This window comes from Chiloscyllium plagiosum, chromosome 34 (genome assembly GCF_004010195.1).
Source record: "Chiloscyllium plagiosum isolate BGI_BamShark_2017 chromosome 34, ASM401019v2, whole genome shotgun sequence".
Taxonomy (NCBI): domain Eukaryota; kingdom Metazoa; phylum Chordata; class Chondrichthyes; order Orectolobiformes; family Hemiscylliidae; genus Chiloscyllium; species Chiloscyllium plagiosum.
Window position 1 is genome coordinate 5,240,360 of NC_057743.1, and position 15,981 is coordinate 5,256,340.

Sequence of the window (15,981 nt, forward strand, 5' to 3'; positions counted from 1 at the left end):
CTTTTTCCACTTATGGAGTCAGCTATTACAAGGGGGCATAGCTTTAAATTAAGGGGTGGTAGGTATAGGACAGACGTTAGGGGTAGGTTCTTTACTCAGCGAGTCGTGAGTTCATGGAATGCACTGCCAGTAGCAGTGGTGGACTCTCCCTCTTTATGGGCATTTAAGCGGGCATTGGATAGGCATATGGAGGATAGTGGGCTAGTGTAGGTTAGGTGGGCTTGGATCGGCGCAACATCGAGGGCCGAAGGGCCTGTACTGCACTGTATTCTTCTATGTTCATCTAAGAGATGAACACTCCAGGCTGTTCAACATTTCCCATCAAAATTGATACCACCCTTGCAAATCAAATCTAATTAGACACAGGAGTTAGGGTATAATTTCAAATCTGTTCGGGTGACAAAAATTGGAAGCACTGAATAGTGACACAGGGAATGACAGTATAACAAAGGATACAATTCTAAAAAGGTGCAGGAACAAAAAAACTTGGTGGATATAGCTGTATAATTCACAGTATGTGGCTGAGTTTTACAGATACAGCCAAAAAGTGTGCAAAAGCAAACAGATCATTGTGAACGTTTCTAAAACGCTGACTCACCCTTAACTAGAGTACTGTATCTAATTCTGGGCATTCCACTTGAGGAAGGAAGGGAGGGAATTGCAAGAATGCAAAGACGACTTACAGCAATGGTTCTAATGAGATAGTTTGACAAATTTAGAAAGGAGATTTGAATCAGGTGTACTGAACATGAAAAGTCTGGACAAGAGCAGAAAAGGTAAAAGTGTTTGAATTTGCAGATGTGTCAAGAAGAGGGGAAGACAGAGTTAATGTAATAGGCAAAGGAAGCAGAGGCAACATAAGGAATAACCTCCATATGTAGTGAGTGACTAGGATCTGGAATGCACAGCCTGATTGTGATGGAAGATTCCAATAAAGCTGTATTGAATAATTATTTATGAAAAGGTTGCAGGGCTAGAGGTAAAGAGCAAAGGACAGGGCCATCTCTTCACTGATCCTCTTCTCCACACTACCACCAGCACCCCACTTCCTCAGGTATCTTCCACCGAGCCACATATCTGCCAACAAAAACCACACACTCTCCTCAAAACCCAGACATTCATGCACACACAATTGTCTGAGACCAAATCAGTTTTGAAACATCAAAACAGGAAAAGGTTTTGGAAGTTCTGGACCAGAGAACGACAGTTTCTCTCCTAGAGTACGACTTGAACAACTTTAAGTAGCATTGGTGCAAGAGCCAAGAGAATTTAATCATTTGTAGCCTTATAGCTTACCAAAAAATGGCACTATTACCCACCCCTCCCTATGTATGACCTACTTATATTCATTTGTAAGGTTTGTGAACACATTGGAAAGAGTCCCAGTGCCCAGTGAATGGCCCATTGCTACAGGCTTGAAGAATGATTAAGCAGTTGGTTCAAACGTCAGAAATATTGCACAGGTTAGACTCTTCTTTCAACTATACTCCACCAGACAGGTCGAGGGTTAAATCAGATAGCCCACAAAAGCAGATGCAGGAATCATAAGAACACAATTAAATTGCATCAATTAACTCACCATGTGACACACCAACTAGATGCTAACTGTTCAACAATGACTTCTGTATGCAACCAGCTATCTCGGTGCCTTTTAAAGCTTAAAATGATCTTAAAAAGCAATTTATTATAAATACACTGTTAAATAAGTTCCATTTCTGTCTGCTGAACTCTATTTCTACCATCTCCTGACATGGATTTTACTTAATCTCAAAGATCCTCACCGTTTTTGCTTTGGGGATATTTTAAATGCTGCAGTAATTTCCCATCATTTAGCAATTTTAGTTTGACCTTCACATTTCAGAATATTTTTGTTTTTGATATTCTTTGAAGTGATCTGGAAATAAATTCACTTTTCCTCTTGAACAAACTGTGCAAAATATGTAAGGGTTGAATCAGTTCTTGAGAAAATATTTTCATTAACTAGGTGTCAGCTAATAAGCATGTTAATAGGCTTGACAGGAAAAGCAAACATTAATTTCCCACATAATAGATTAACTTGAACTGGATCCTCATACCAAGAGAGAAAAACACAATTCCCTAGATAATTGAACTCCAACATCATGGCGGAAAGCATTTATATATAAAGTTATTCCTTACCTTTTCGTTCAAGGTATGTAGTTAGGTCTAAAACTTCAGGAAAGCTGATGTAAGAGTTTAGCTTTTTCTTATGACCAGTTTGTCTGCAGAAGTAAAATGTGAGAGAGTTAGTTTGCCAAATTTGGACATTAAAGCTTATGGGATAGAAATTCATCTTAAGCCATGCACAAAACAGGTTATATCAGATTGCCTGCATATTACACAAAGCATCAGACCTTCAGTTCTATTGCAGCGATGGAATTAAACATCAAGCACTGGGAATAATGGGTGACCAATCCACTACAGCCAGTGAAAAATCATGATCCAAGACAAATTTCACCTTGTGGTGTCTAGTTAAAGGCTAAAAGCTACAGCATTACCCAAGTTATTGCATTTATTTTTTTTTAAATGGATAAAAACTAAAAATTAACACCACAAATCCACAAAATTTGAATTTCATAAATGCTACAATTTTGTGTTTTAAATCAAAAAGCTGATGGTAGCAAGTTCAGCAATAGTTGAGAAAAGCACTGGACATAGCTGAATGGGAAAAAGTGCAGGAACCGGGGAAGAATGTGGTACTAACTGAATAGCTCCTTACAGGTAGACTGGGCTGCATGATTTAATTCTGTCATGTTAGATTTTGAAATTCTGTAAGCAGTCACAAATAGCCATTTTTGGAGGTAGAATGCTCAAAGATGCAGTCTACTAGAAACAGAGGTATTGGTTGCACAGACCAGCCACCAAAATGGATCACTAGTAAACTCAAAATAAGCTTCCAATGAAGGAACGGATTTAAACTTGAAAAGCATCAATCGAAAGCCAAACCTGCTACAAAATGTTTAGCATAACCATGCAGTTAATACAGCAAGAAAAACAGGTTCATGAATCAAAACAAACATCAACAGCAATGTAGCATAATGCAAATCGTGACAGAATGCTTTGTAATTCTGAGGACAACTGCTCTTTCTCAAACTATTTAACACTTTTGTCAGTTCTGCATCAATAAAATTAACTGCTGGAAATCATGTTAAAAATACTCAGGTGTAATAATGACTATGAAAAAATAGTGGGATTGAGTAATGTTGCATTGTTATTGACTGGATGTCTCAACATTTCTAAAGAAACAATGCCCAGAGAAAGTGGTGGAAGCTGGTACTATCATAACATTTAAAAAGGTATCTGGTTGGGCATATGAATAGGAAGGGTTAAGAGAGATATGGGCCAAATGCTGGCAAATGACCAGAGCAGGATGCCTGGTTGGCGCAGATGAGTTTGACTGAAGGGTCTGATTCCAGTTATATGACTAAATAGGAGGGAGCAGGAAAATGGGAAAAGGAGTCAGTTTTAGCCATCACATGCTATGCAAGAAAAGGAATTTCATCTAAACTTCAGCAGCACCTGAGCCAATGACATGTTCAACCAACTGAATGCAATTTTTAGAGTCCAGTTGATTCAAAAGTTGTACAAAATCTGGAGGATTGTGTATTCCCATAAACACATGGAATGATACAACGCAGAACAGGCCCTTTGACCTTCGATGTTGCGCCGACCTGTGAACTAATCAAAGCCCATTCCCCTACACTATCCCATCATCATCCATGTGCTTATCCAAGGATTGTTTAAAATGTCCCTAATGTGGCAGAGTTAACTACATTGGCAGGCAGGGCATTCCATGCCCTTACCACTGTCTGCATAAAGAACCTGCCTCTGACATCTGACTTAAATCTATCACTCAATTTGTAGCTATGCCCCCTTGTACATGCTTACGTCATCATCCTTGGAAAAAACACTTTCATTGTCCAACCTATCTAATCCTCTGACCATCTTGTATGTCTCTATCAAATCCCCTCTTAGCCCTCTTCTCTCCAATGAGAACAGACCCAAATCTCTCAGCCTTTCCTCATAAGACCTTCCCTCCAGACCAGGCAACATCCTGGTAAATCCCCTCTGCACCTTTTCCAATGCTTCCACATCTTTCCTGTAATGGGGGGACTAAAACTGTACACAATATTCTAAGGGTGGCCACACTAGCATTTTGCATAGTTGCAGCATGACATTATGGCTCCGGAACTCAATCCCTCTACCAATAAAACCTAACACACCATATGCCTTCGTAACAGCACTATGCACTTGGCTGGCAACTTTCAGGGATGTACATGGACTCCAAAGAACCCTCTGCACATCCACACTACCAAGAATCTTTCCACTGACCCAGTATTCTGCCTCCCTGTTATTCTTCCCAAACTGAATCACCTCATTTGTCTGCATTGAATTCCATTTGCCACTTCTCAGCCAAATTCTGCAGTTTATCCAAGTCTGCCTGCAACAATCTTCCACACTGTCCACTACTCCACCGACTTTAATGTCATCTACAAACTTACTAACCCATCTAACTATGCCTGCAGATCCCTGTGGCACACCACTCGTAACCAGACTCCAGGCTGAATATTTTCCATTAATCACCACTCACTGCCTTACTGAAAGCCAGTTTCTAATCCAAAATGCTAAATCACCCTCAATCCCATGCCTCTGCATTTTCTTCAACAGCCTACCACCTGGAACCTTATCAAAGGCTTCACTGAAGTCCATGTACACCACGTCAATTGCCCTACCCACATCATGCCCTACCCCTGCTTGGTCACCTCAAAAAAACTCAATGAGGTTTGTGAGACATGACCTGCCTTTGACAAAACCATGTTGACTATCTCCAATCAAATTGTTGCTTGCTAGATGATTATAAATCCTCTCTCTTATAATCCTTTCCAAAACGTTTCCTACAACAGACGTAAGACTCACTGGTCTATAATTACCTGAGTCATCTCTACTGCCCTTCTTGAACAAGGGCATAACATTTGTAACCCTCCAGTCCTCTGGTACTAAACCTGTAGACAATGACGATGCAAAGGTCAAGTCCAAAGGCTCCGCTATCTCCTCCCTAGCTTCCCAGAGAAGCCTCGGATAATTCCCATCCAGCCCAGGGACTTGTCTACTTTCACTCCTTCTAAAATCGATGATACCTCTTCCTTACTAACCTCGATACTTTCTAGTCTAATATCCCATATCTCATTCTTCTCCTCTACAATATTCTCCTCTTCTGGAGTGAAAACAGATGAGCAATATTCGTTTAGCACCTCTCTGCGGGGTCCACACTCAACTTCCCACTTCTGTCTTCGACTGCCCCTATTCCCTACCCTAGTCATCCTTTTATTCCTCACATACCTATGGAAAGCTTCAGGGGTCTCCTGTATTCTACCTGCTACAGACTGCTCATGTCCTCGTGTCTTCTTAACTCTCTAAATCCTTCCTAGCTGATCTGTAACTCTCCATCGCCTCATCTGAACCATCTTGTCTCAACGTCACATAAGCCTCCTCCTTCTGCTTAACAAGAGATGCAATTTCTTAAGTTAAGGGAACCGTGGTTTACTAATCACTTCCTCTCTGCCAGACAGGGACATACCCATCAAGGACACGCAATAACTGTTTCTTAAACTAGTTCACATTTTGATTGTCCCCATACCCTACATTTTGCTACCTCATTCTATGCATCCTAATTCCTGCCTAATCGCATTATAATTGCCCTTCCCCCATCTATAACTCTTGCCCTGTGGCATGTACCTATCCCTTCCCATTGCAAAACTAAACATAACTGAATTATGGTCACTCTCGCCAAAGTGCTCACTGACCACTAAATCAAACACCTGGCCTGGTTCATTACCAAGCACCTGATCCAGTGTGGCCTCCCCTCGTCGGCCCTTCGACATACTGTATCAGGAAACCCTCCTGCACACAATGGACAAAAACTGATCCATCCAACGTACTGGATTTATAGCATTTCCAGTCAATGCTGGGGAAGTTAAAGACCCCATAATGACCACCCTGTTCCTTTCAATCCTATCCAGAATTGCTTTGCCGATCTTCTCCTCCACACCCCTGGAACTCTGCGGAGGCCTATTAAAAAACTCCCAGCAGTGTGACCTCTCCTCTCCTGTTTCTAACCTCAGCCCATATCACCTTAGTAGACGAGTCCTCGTCAAAAATTCTTTCAGCCACTGTTATATTGTCCTTGACTAATAAGGCCACACCTTCCCCCTGTTTTACCGCCTTCACTGTTCTTAATGAAAGACCTAAACCCTGGAACCTGCAACATCCATTCCTGACCCAAGCTCTATCCAGTTCTCCGAAATGGCCAGAACATCGAAGTCCTACGTACTTATCCATCTCTAAAATGGAACATTAGGCTTTACCTGAGATTGACAGAAATAATAAGGATCAAATCAGATGCCTTCCTGAGTGACAGTTTAGACGTCCCTCGATGTATATCTCCTACCTCTTGCCTTGAAATTAAGCAGCATGGTCATGGCTTGAAAACTGACTGCATAGATAACTATACCAAAAGGTTGTAAACGCATTTTTGGAAAACAAACATAACTGTTTGCTGGTGATGCTTTCAGCAAGTTGAATGTGACTGACCTGTCAAAGACAAACCTCAAAAGCTGCAAATTGAGTGTTCTTGGAAGGCTGAGTAGTTTAATTTTCCTAGTGGCATTCTGTTTGTCCTGACATTCATCACAAAAGTACCTGTTATCTCCTTCTAGCTTTTCTTCCTGAAAGAAAATTTAAGATTAGTGCAAGGACTATAACATGGAGTAAATCACTTAGGTTTTTACATGGAATGAACGTTCTTTTCCTAAATAAATGTTACACGCGTTATCATTTTTCTTACATCATTGTGGGAGATTGTGGAACTTACAATAGTGAACCCAAAATTCTATTTGATTGTTCTTTTAAATCTCCTCTTCACTCCAAACTTACTGCCCATAGTTTCCTAAATAATTTCACTGAAACCCAGCATAAAAGGTGAAGAATAGGACATCCCCAACCCCCTCATCTTGCGATTAGGTATTTTACAGTTTTTGAGCTCAAAATGCACTTTATAATTTTCAGATCATAAGCATTCCTGCAATTTGTTTGGACAGCAGCTGACAATTCTACTGTTGATTCCAGTATTTCCAAGGTTCACTTTCCTCTCTTTCTTGTTTCTTTACTTGTTCTATCACCATCTTATTCTTGCACCATCATTCATTTTGTCATTTCTCCTCTTCTGCTTTCTACCCTATTCCAGATCCTCCTTTTACAATTTTCCTCCTCATTTCCTCTGTATTTCCTTAACGTTTTCCAGTTCCAATGCAAGATCAGCAACCGGAAACGTTAGCTTTGTTTCTCTCATCACAGACGCTGACCAACTTTGAAGACTTCTTGCTTTCATTTCAGATTTCCAGCAGGTGCAGTATTTTGCTTTTTGCTTCTACGCTTCAACTGTTAAGAGGTTGAGTTTCCATTCAAACAAATAAGTAATAGCAAAGACTTTCTTGCATATGACATAACTTAAGTAGCTGTTGCGAACATTAAACTTTTTACTTAGTGAATGACATGAAAGCTGTTGTCAAACATATGAGGATTACAAGGATAGGAAGAAGAAAGATTATAATGGAGTTGAGAATGAATGTTTTGATTTTAAATGAAACACCAGAGGACGATGAGTCAATGCAAGTCAGTGGCACAGGGATGACAGATGGGATGAGTGGAACTTTGTATGTGATGGAAGTTACACAGGATGAAGATGGAACCGTAAATGATGGAGATTACTTTGCGAGTACTCAAATATTTATAGTCTGATTTCTAATTTGTTCTTCTCTTTATGGACTTTCTGTGCCATTTACTGGTGGTTTAGAAAGCTTCCACAGATAGCTTTTATCAGAGCTTCTAGAATATCGACAATTATACTATAAGGAATGGCAGTGCCTACACTGTTGAAGCTTAGAAGTGGCCTTGGTTTACCACATGGATTACTTTCCATTTATGCATACTGGCAACCAACTATAGGTTGACCAAAGTTTGCCATAGAAAAATGTATAAAAATTTTTAGATATTGTTATTGAATTCCTTGCACACTAAGCAAAACTTTCCAGGGAGGCTTTTTCACAGCTGACTCAAAACACTAACATTTCCTTTGTTGGAAACAAACACATTATGAATGGAAACAGCTTTACAAGTAAGCGACTGTATTAGTTTCACTGACTTAAAACCCTGCAAAAGTCTGAACTGAAAGGCTGGCACCAGTCCTGAAGCTACTCAGAAATCAAGTCCTATACCTAGCACACATTAAAACATAACTGCTGAAAGTAAACAAAGAACTGTGGATGTTGAAACCGGAAGTAAAAACAGAAAGCTCTGGAAAAACTCAGGTTTGGCAGTATCTGTGGAAAAAGAAAGGAGCTAAAGGTTTTGAGTCCAAAATGACTTCTTTTTGAAACAAAAGAATATTAACTGCACAGCATTCACACAAGTAAAGCTTAACAAGATTAATGTAACACAAGATCAATGAAATAGCGCCTCTCAGGTGTGCTCCACCAGTCAAAATGAGATTTAATTAACTGTATCAACTCCAGTTTTCCACCTATTTTCCATTTCCTTCAATCCTAAGTGACTGAAAATCTACCACCTCAATCCTGAACATAAATAACATAAAAGCCCTCCAGTAGATAATTTCAGGTTCATAACACTCAAGTGAAAAAAAAATCTCAATTTTGCCCTACATAGCCAACCCTTATTTCAAACATAAAAACTGTTTCTACCAGAATTGAACCAAAGGATGTTCCCTCTCAGCAACTGCCATTTAAAGTGCTCTAAGAATTTTATAAATTTCAAAAAGATCACTTTACTTCACCTCATTATACTCCTTGCCTACATAACAAATGAACGTCCTGTTAAACACTTCAGAGTTAACCACACTACTGTAGGGCTGAGGGTACTCAGACCAGATAGGTCAGCAGGTTGCCTTCACCAAATGAGGTTAGAAAACAGGATGGGTTTTTGGAACAAGTCATTGCGTGCCAACTGTAATGAATACCAGAATGTTACTGCAGATTTAATTAAATTAATTGAAGTTAATTTCCACAGTTGACGCAACGGGATTAGAATTCATGTCTCAGAATCCTTAGTCCACGGTTCTGGATTAGTAGTCCATTAACGTAACCACTTTTGCTACTAAAATCAGGCTAGCTTTTTGTTTTAAAGTCACAGTATTGGATTTTAGATCAAAATTAATTATCTTTATTTCTGCCATAAATTCAACTAACTTGTTGAAAAATCTGCACAAAACTCTGTAATTTTAAACTTTTTTCTTGATTTGTCTTTCATATTAATGTCCAATTACTATTGTTGAACTCTATCCTTTAGAATATTAACATTTATTTCAAAAGGGACAGAATAGCATTTGGAATATTTAGAGAAGTTTTGGGCTCCATATCGAAGAAAGGATATAGTGGTGTTGGAGTGAGGATATAAAATCTGGATTTAGGCTATTGTCAGGAGCAACCATTTAATGCATGCTTTTACTAACTACAAAATGGCTTCTTAATGCAAGTAACATAATAAAATGGCTTCAGGCTGCAAATTAACATAACTCTCATTCCTAGAATGGGTCCCAGTTTAGGATGACGCAGGCCACTCATCCCCATAATATCAGCTATGAAGACTGGGTGCTTCATTTTCAAAAGAAAGAAAGGTTTGCGATAAGTAGGTGGTGTGCTGGGGACAATCAATCAATCAGGAGACGTTAGGGGCTCAGTGGGTATCTAGGCACAAAATCACTATCCTCAAAAAGGGTCGGTATACCAGACATAGATTCTACTAGGAATCCCGAGCCTTAAGTTCTTTATTTTACAGTACCTGTTTGTATATTCCTCAACCTTAGTGGCCTTACACATTCTCTTATGGCCCTTTTTTTTCATGTACCCATTCACAAATCACCTCCCACCTTTTGGGAGTTCCATCTGCTATACAGAGGTCTATCCCCCAATCATATGCAGAATTTCTTCAACTGGCCAGTAGGATAGCTTTCCATTCTTAAGTTAACAATGAATTAATGCAGCCATGCTTCAAATTAACCAAGAGGCAATGAGACAGGTCACTGACAATGTGTAAAGGAATAAAACCAAACAATCCTGCCAATTCATTTTGATTTTGTGATTCAGGTTAATACAATTGACTATTAAAAATAATAAATAAAATAATTATCTGCAATTCAGGGCGGAAATTGAACAAGTGACTAAGACATTTTAAAAGTCATCAATATAAACTGGAAATTCATTTATTCAGTATTCAATATTCAAAAAGTAAAATGTATACAGTTTCCAACTTTGAAATTCACTATAATTAGCCGGTTCTAATCCCTTAATTTAAATCCAAGATTAGGTTCCTTAAGTGGTCCTGACCAGACATTGCTCATTTACAACGCTATAGATAGTGAAATGGTTGCAGCTGCCTTAAAAGTTCTTGGCTACTCAGATGATTAAAAAAACTTCTAATGCACAAATAATGGCCAAATCCAAAAACACAGATATTAACCATAGAATATTAATTTTATTACATGATTTATCACAAACCTAATGTTGACTGAAACTTCAGTTGTCATTGATGGAGGGGACTCCCTCATAAAGCTATGACTGGCACATCATAATCACCAATGAAACTTAATTTTAAGTGGAAACAAACGAGTCCGAAACAGAAAAAGGTTAAGGTTGTCCTCCTCTGTGTTAAACTGATTTGAAATTGAATAAGGTTGGGAGGAGGTTTACAAGAATGACTCTGGGAATGAAGATCTTGTCACAGGAGGACTCTGGGTCTGTAATTGATAGAGTTTAGAAGGTGATCTCATCAAAACTTACAGAACACTGAGAGATATGTATAGAGTGGATGTGGATAAAACGTTTCCACTAATAGGAGACACTAAGACCTAAGGACACAGCTTCAGAGCTAAGGAAGGGCCACTTAGAACTGAGATGAGGTGGAATTTCTTCAGCCTCAAATGGTTGTGGAGGCCAAGTCTTGGAGTGTATTTAAAACAGAGATAGACAGTCTCCTGATTAATAAGGAGATCAAGGATTACACAGAGAAGGTAGGAGGATGGGATTGAGAAACATATCAGCCATGATCAATGATAAAGCAGCCCAAATGGCCTGTTTCTGCTCCTATATCTTTTGTTTCCTGACACAACCTGCTTAATCCTAATCAAACTCACTACCCTGCTCTACAGTCTTGATCTTCTCCTGGCTTAGCGGTTTATCCTGGTCCAGATTTGCCCTCTCATCACTAGTTTTGAAAACATACACTCTTCATTATACAATGATGAATACTGAGGCAACCAAATTCTTCAGATTTTCAATTACTTCTAAGGAATAGATTTAAAACTGAGTACATAATGCAAACTCTTTTCTTAATGTAGTTAACATCTTTACAATTTTTCAATGAGCCTTAAAGTCAGGTTTTTAAAAAAAAAATGAAAGCATAAAGAATTTTGAAAAGAGGCCATATTAATGGACACCGTGAAGGATGTGCTGTAAATGCTCAAAAAACTGACTGTAGTTCCATCTCATGGAGGCAGGGGAAGGAGGGAGCAAAATTGATATTAAGTCAGTTCGAACAATGGCTGGGGAATGTTAACACTGATAAAAGAAGTTTGGACCACCAGTTAAAAGAGGTGAGAGGGTCTATAATCAGTGGGGCTGGAGGGAGTCAGGTGAGCAACTCTATTCTCCTGATATAGTAATTTAACTTGTAGAGCTAATAATCCATTGCTTGGTACAACCAGCATTAATCCTAGAGATCGGGCCTCTTCATCAACATTGGGACACAGACATACTTCACACCTATTGTTTGAAAAGCTGAGTTATCTTGAGAATGTAATTTAAAAAGAAGCTCTAGGATTTACATAGCAAAGAACAGAAACCAGCATATCCTATCCTAAAAGATGAAAGATTTGATCTAAAATTGTTTAATGTACCACATCTCCATGACACTGGACTCTGCTGGCTACAAAATCTGTGATCATGACCTTATTCTCCACAACCACCTGATGAAGGAGCAGCGCTTTGAAAGCTAGTGCTTTCAAATAAATCTGTTGGACTATAACCTGTGTTGTGTGATTTTGTGATGACGACATGTTTTTGGTATAGTAACTGGATCCCCTTCTGGCACTGCAGTATCCTTGTGTACCAAGGAAGCACTTCAAAATTTAAAATGGGTGAGAATTCATTGCCAGATATTGGTATTATAAGTTTCTTTAACTGTCTCCTACCTACCCTCACCATTGCAAATAAAAGAACACAAGCATTTTTGAGAAAAATAATGCTACAAAATTAATGAAATTGAGGTGGACACAACAATTATTTGTGTAGTGGGCCTGGTGAAAGACATGTTACTGCAGAATGAGTCCTGGGACCTGTTCTCCCCTTTACTGAAGATCACGATACCTTCAGAAATTCATCAATGCAATCTGTCAGCTGCTTGTGTCCTTGGATATTTAACTCCAGTTCATAAAAACGAGATAACAGCTTAGACTCCCGCCTGCATTGATTACACCTGAAATTAAAAGAGAGACATTGCTAATTAAGCAGAGACTAAACAAACTTTGGTTTTAAAAAATGCTTTTGCAAATCATAGTTCAACTGAGTAACTCATCTTCTACATTAGATGCAGTTGGGATAGATGATGTCAAATCAAATTACTATCAGATTCCATTTGGATCACCAAGAATTTCACTCACATAAAATAGGCAAATATTTGGTTAGATCACTTGAATTCTGCTTGGGCATAAAATACTCCTTCAATTTTACATCAAAATGCAGATAAAACATTGGGTTTCATGGTTCTATTTAATTTGAATTTGTTGAATAGTAACAAAAATATGCTTAGTTGGTTTATGGAACTGTTTGACTGCTTGAATAATATATACCACAAGGAAGGGACAATTTTTTTTTTTGCAGATTACATACATTAAGTACATAGGGAGGCAAGTTACTCGATGCTTGTGTTCTACAACAAAAAAAACTTCAGCAAAACTACTTGTATTGATAAAGCATCTTTAATGTACGAAGGTGATTCATGGCACTTCAGAGTCATAATCAGCCAAACACCGACATTGACCAAAGCAGGTGGGAGCCAGTAGCGCAGTTGACCAAATAGGTGGCTCCAAAGTGGACTTTAAGATTAGATTAGATTCCCTACAGTGTGGAAACAGGCCTGTCGGCCCAACCAGTCCACACAGACCCTCAGAAGAGTAACCCACCCAGACACATTTCCCTCTGACTAATGCATCTAACACTCTGGGCAATTTAGCATGGCCAATTCACCTGACCTGCACATCTTTGGACTGTGGGAGGAAACCCACGCAGACATGGGGAGAACGTGCAAACTCCACACAGACAGTTGCCAGAGACTGCGATCGAACCCGGGACCCTGGCACTGAGGCTGCAGTACTAACCACTGAGACACCATGCCGCCCCCACACTGAGCCACCATCCCGCCCCCACACTGAGCCACCATGCCACCTGGTGAGCAAATTCCAGAGATTAGGGCTTACTCCTGCCTTAGCTGTCTATCAGCGGTAGTGTAAAGCCATTCGGGGTCAGATGTTTTGTTTCTTCCTGAAAACCATTACTATCCCCTCTGCCTTTTATTCCATAATGACTTTAATCTCTAGTTTCCCTCACCCCAGACCCTCCTTTTTGTTCTATTTGCCTTGCTACCCTTTTCAACAGCCTAAAACATCCATCTCTATCTCTCTCCAGATCTGGAGACGAGTCACCCATTGGATGTAAAATGTTAACTGTTTCTCTCTCCAGACACTGCCAGACTTGCCAAGTTAACTATTTTGAATGTGATTTTTTTGTACAATTTGGACGAAAATTAATTCAACTTTTGGCCATGCACTTAACCCTTTTATTAACTCATCTCTCCTGCCTTCTATTCTAGTTCAGACCTTCCCTTGGCTCTTTTCTCCTCCTTCCTCCATTCCCTGCCCCTTGTCTTGCTGAAAGCCAAGTTCATGTTGAACATTTTCCAGTTTGGATGAAAAGTCACCTGTGTGGTTATGGAAGTCACCAAAGGCTTTAATCAATCTGATTCTTTGCAAAGATGGAACTAGCAGATTTGAGCACAAAATCAAAAATAATGTTCCAGTCCAGTTTTTAGAAAGTTCTGCATTGCCTCAGGTGCTGTATTTTGCATGCGGCAGTAAACAAAGAACCTCTCAGGTATAACCCAGAACAACATTTTGAAGAGCAGCTAAGGAATTAACTTGTGTCTCCTGGGCCATATTTATCCCTCAATCAACATCTCAAATAGTTTGAGAGCTTATTGAGTATAAACTGGTTATCACATTTTCTCCATGACAACAGTAAAGGTAAAGTCAGCATTGGCCTGCTCTCTAATGGGAGAGCACACCCCAGGCAAGGGGAAATGTTGAGACAGATGGACCTCCATGGAAATATCAACAGTGCAGGAATTGAACCCATGCTGTGGTGCCACCCTGCATTACAAACCTGCCATCATTACACAGCAATTACATATCAAAGCATATTTTGTATTGAGTGTGAAGTGTTTTGAGATGGGCTGTGGTTGTAAAAGTCACCATTTAAATGCAAGTTTGCTTCACCTCTTATTTAGTTTTTCCTACTTTTAGTGACAGGTATTCCACTGGACACACTTGCAAACGTTCAAACCTTCTTATATTAAAAACCCATATAATCCTTAACTATGAGAGGATAACTTTGAAAATTGATGATTAATTTTCAACCACCGTGACAGAACCAGCGATCATCTTGCTTCAGAAGATTTTATTTTTGCACACATTAGACCATTGAATTATGAAGACTGGTATTCAGGAGTAGCTTTCGAAAAATAAGATTTCTTTGTCATTGTCGGGCGAATATCAGACTGTTGAGTATTGTCTTAGCAACTGGTTTTGAGACAACCTACATTGTGGCCTTTGGCAGAGCAGGGGCAGGTGGAGGAGGGGTGGTAGGAAGGCAGAGAGCTGACATCACCTGTAATTAGAATCCAAAATCAGTAAGCTTACTTAGCCATTCTCACATTTTTGAGATGTTAAATGAGTTTGAGCTCTCAGCCAAATTTACAGGACAGACAACTAAGAAACTGAACAAATTCAAAACCTATATATCTGCAGTTACAGATCTGCGGATTGCCTGTGAACAATATCTTTGATCTTTGGAAGAATTCTGTACTTTGGAAACACTGCCAAATTGTACAAAGCCTGGGCTTTCCATATACCTCCCAATTTCTTCGTGCATTTTGTTATATCACCAGTAAACCACTTAGAGAATCAGTTTTATACTTCAAGTGATGTTTTCCACATTTCAAATAATACAGAACTAGGTGAGCAGCCCAAGTGAGTGCCGCTGCTTAAACCTGCTATAACAGCAATTATAATTAGTCCAGTGGAATACTGTCCTGCGCAGTGCTTGTCAGAATGCAAGCCTCAGTTCATAGAAAATACCGGTTTACTGGCTTTTCACTGTGACTCTGCATTCGCAGTGTTTGGATAACACCGGAATTATGGTTGCAACAGTGCATCTTTTAGATCATCACCAATGTTACCTCTAAGCTGTAACCTAAAAGCTCTCACGTAGTCTACATTCAAGTCAGTCCTATTTAGGTCTGAAAATGTGTTGCTGGAAAGGCACAGCAGGTCAGGTAGCATCCAAGGAACAGGAGAATTTACGTTTCGGGCATGAGCCCTTCTTCAGGAATGAGGAACGTGTGTCCAGCAGGCTAAGATAAAAGGTAGGAAGGAGGCACTTGGGGGAGGGGCGTTGGAAATGCGATAGGTGGAAGGAGGTCAAGGTGAGGGTGATAGGCCGGAGTGGGGGTGGGGGCGGAGAGGTCAGGAAGAAGATTTCCCTCCCTCCACCTATCGCATTTCCAACGCCCCTCCCCCAAGTCCCTCCTCCCTACCTTTTATCTTAGCCTGCTTGGCACACT

At 39.7% G+C, this 15,981-nt stretch overlaps 1 protein-coding gene across 6 annotated transcripts in view; it reads right to left on the minus strand.

The window, feature by feature from the left end:
* Window positions 1-15,981, minus strand: part of usp48 (ubiquitin specific peptidase 48) — a 156,365-nt gene that overhangs the window by 102,821 nt on the left and 37,563 nt on the right. For all 6 annotated transcript variants that reach the window (XR_006309253.1, XR_006309251.1, XR_006309252.1 and 3 more), the window contains 3 exons: window positions 12,453-12,561; window positions 6,610-6,743; window positions 2,158-2,240 (listed from right to left, as the gene is read on the minus strand). Coding sequence is in view for 2 of the 6 variants with exons in the window: in XM_043675525.1 (XP_043531460.1) it covers window positions 2,158-2,240; window positions 6,610-6,743; window positions 12,453-12,561 (326 nt within the window). In the remaining 4 variants the exon portion in view is untranslated. The remainder of the gene's footprint in view (window positions 1-2,157; window positions 2,241-6,609; window positions 6,744-12,452; window positions 12,562-15,981) is intronic.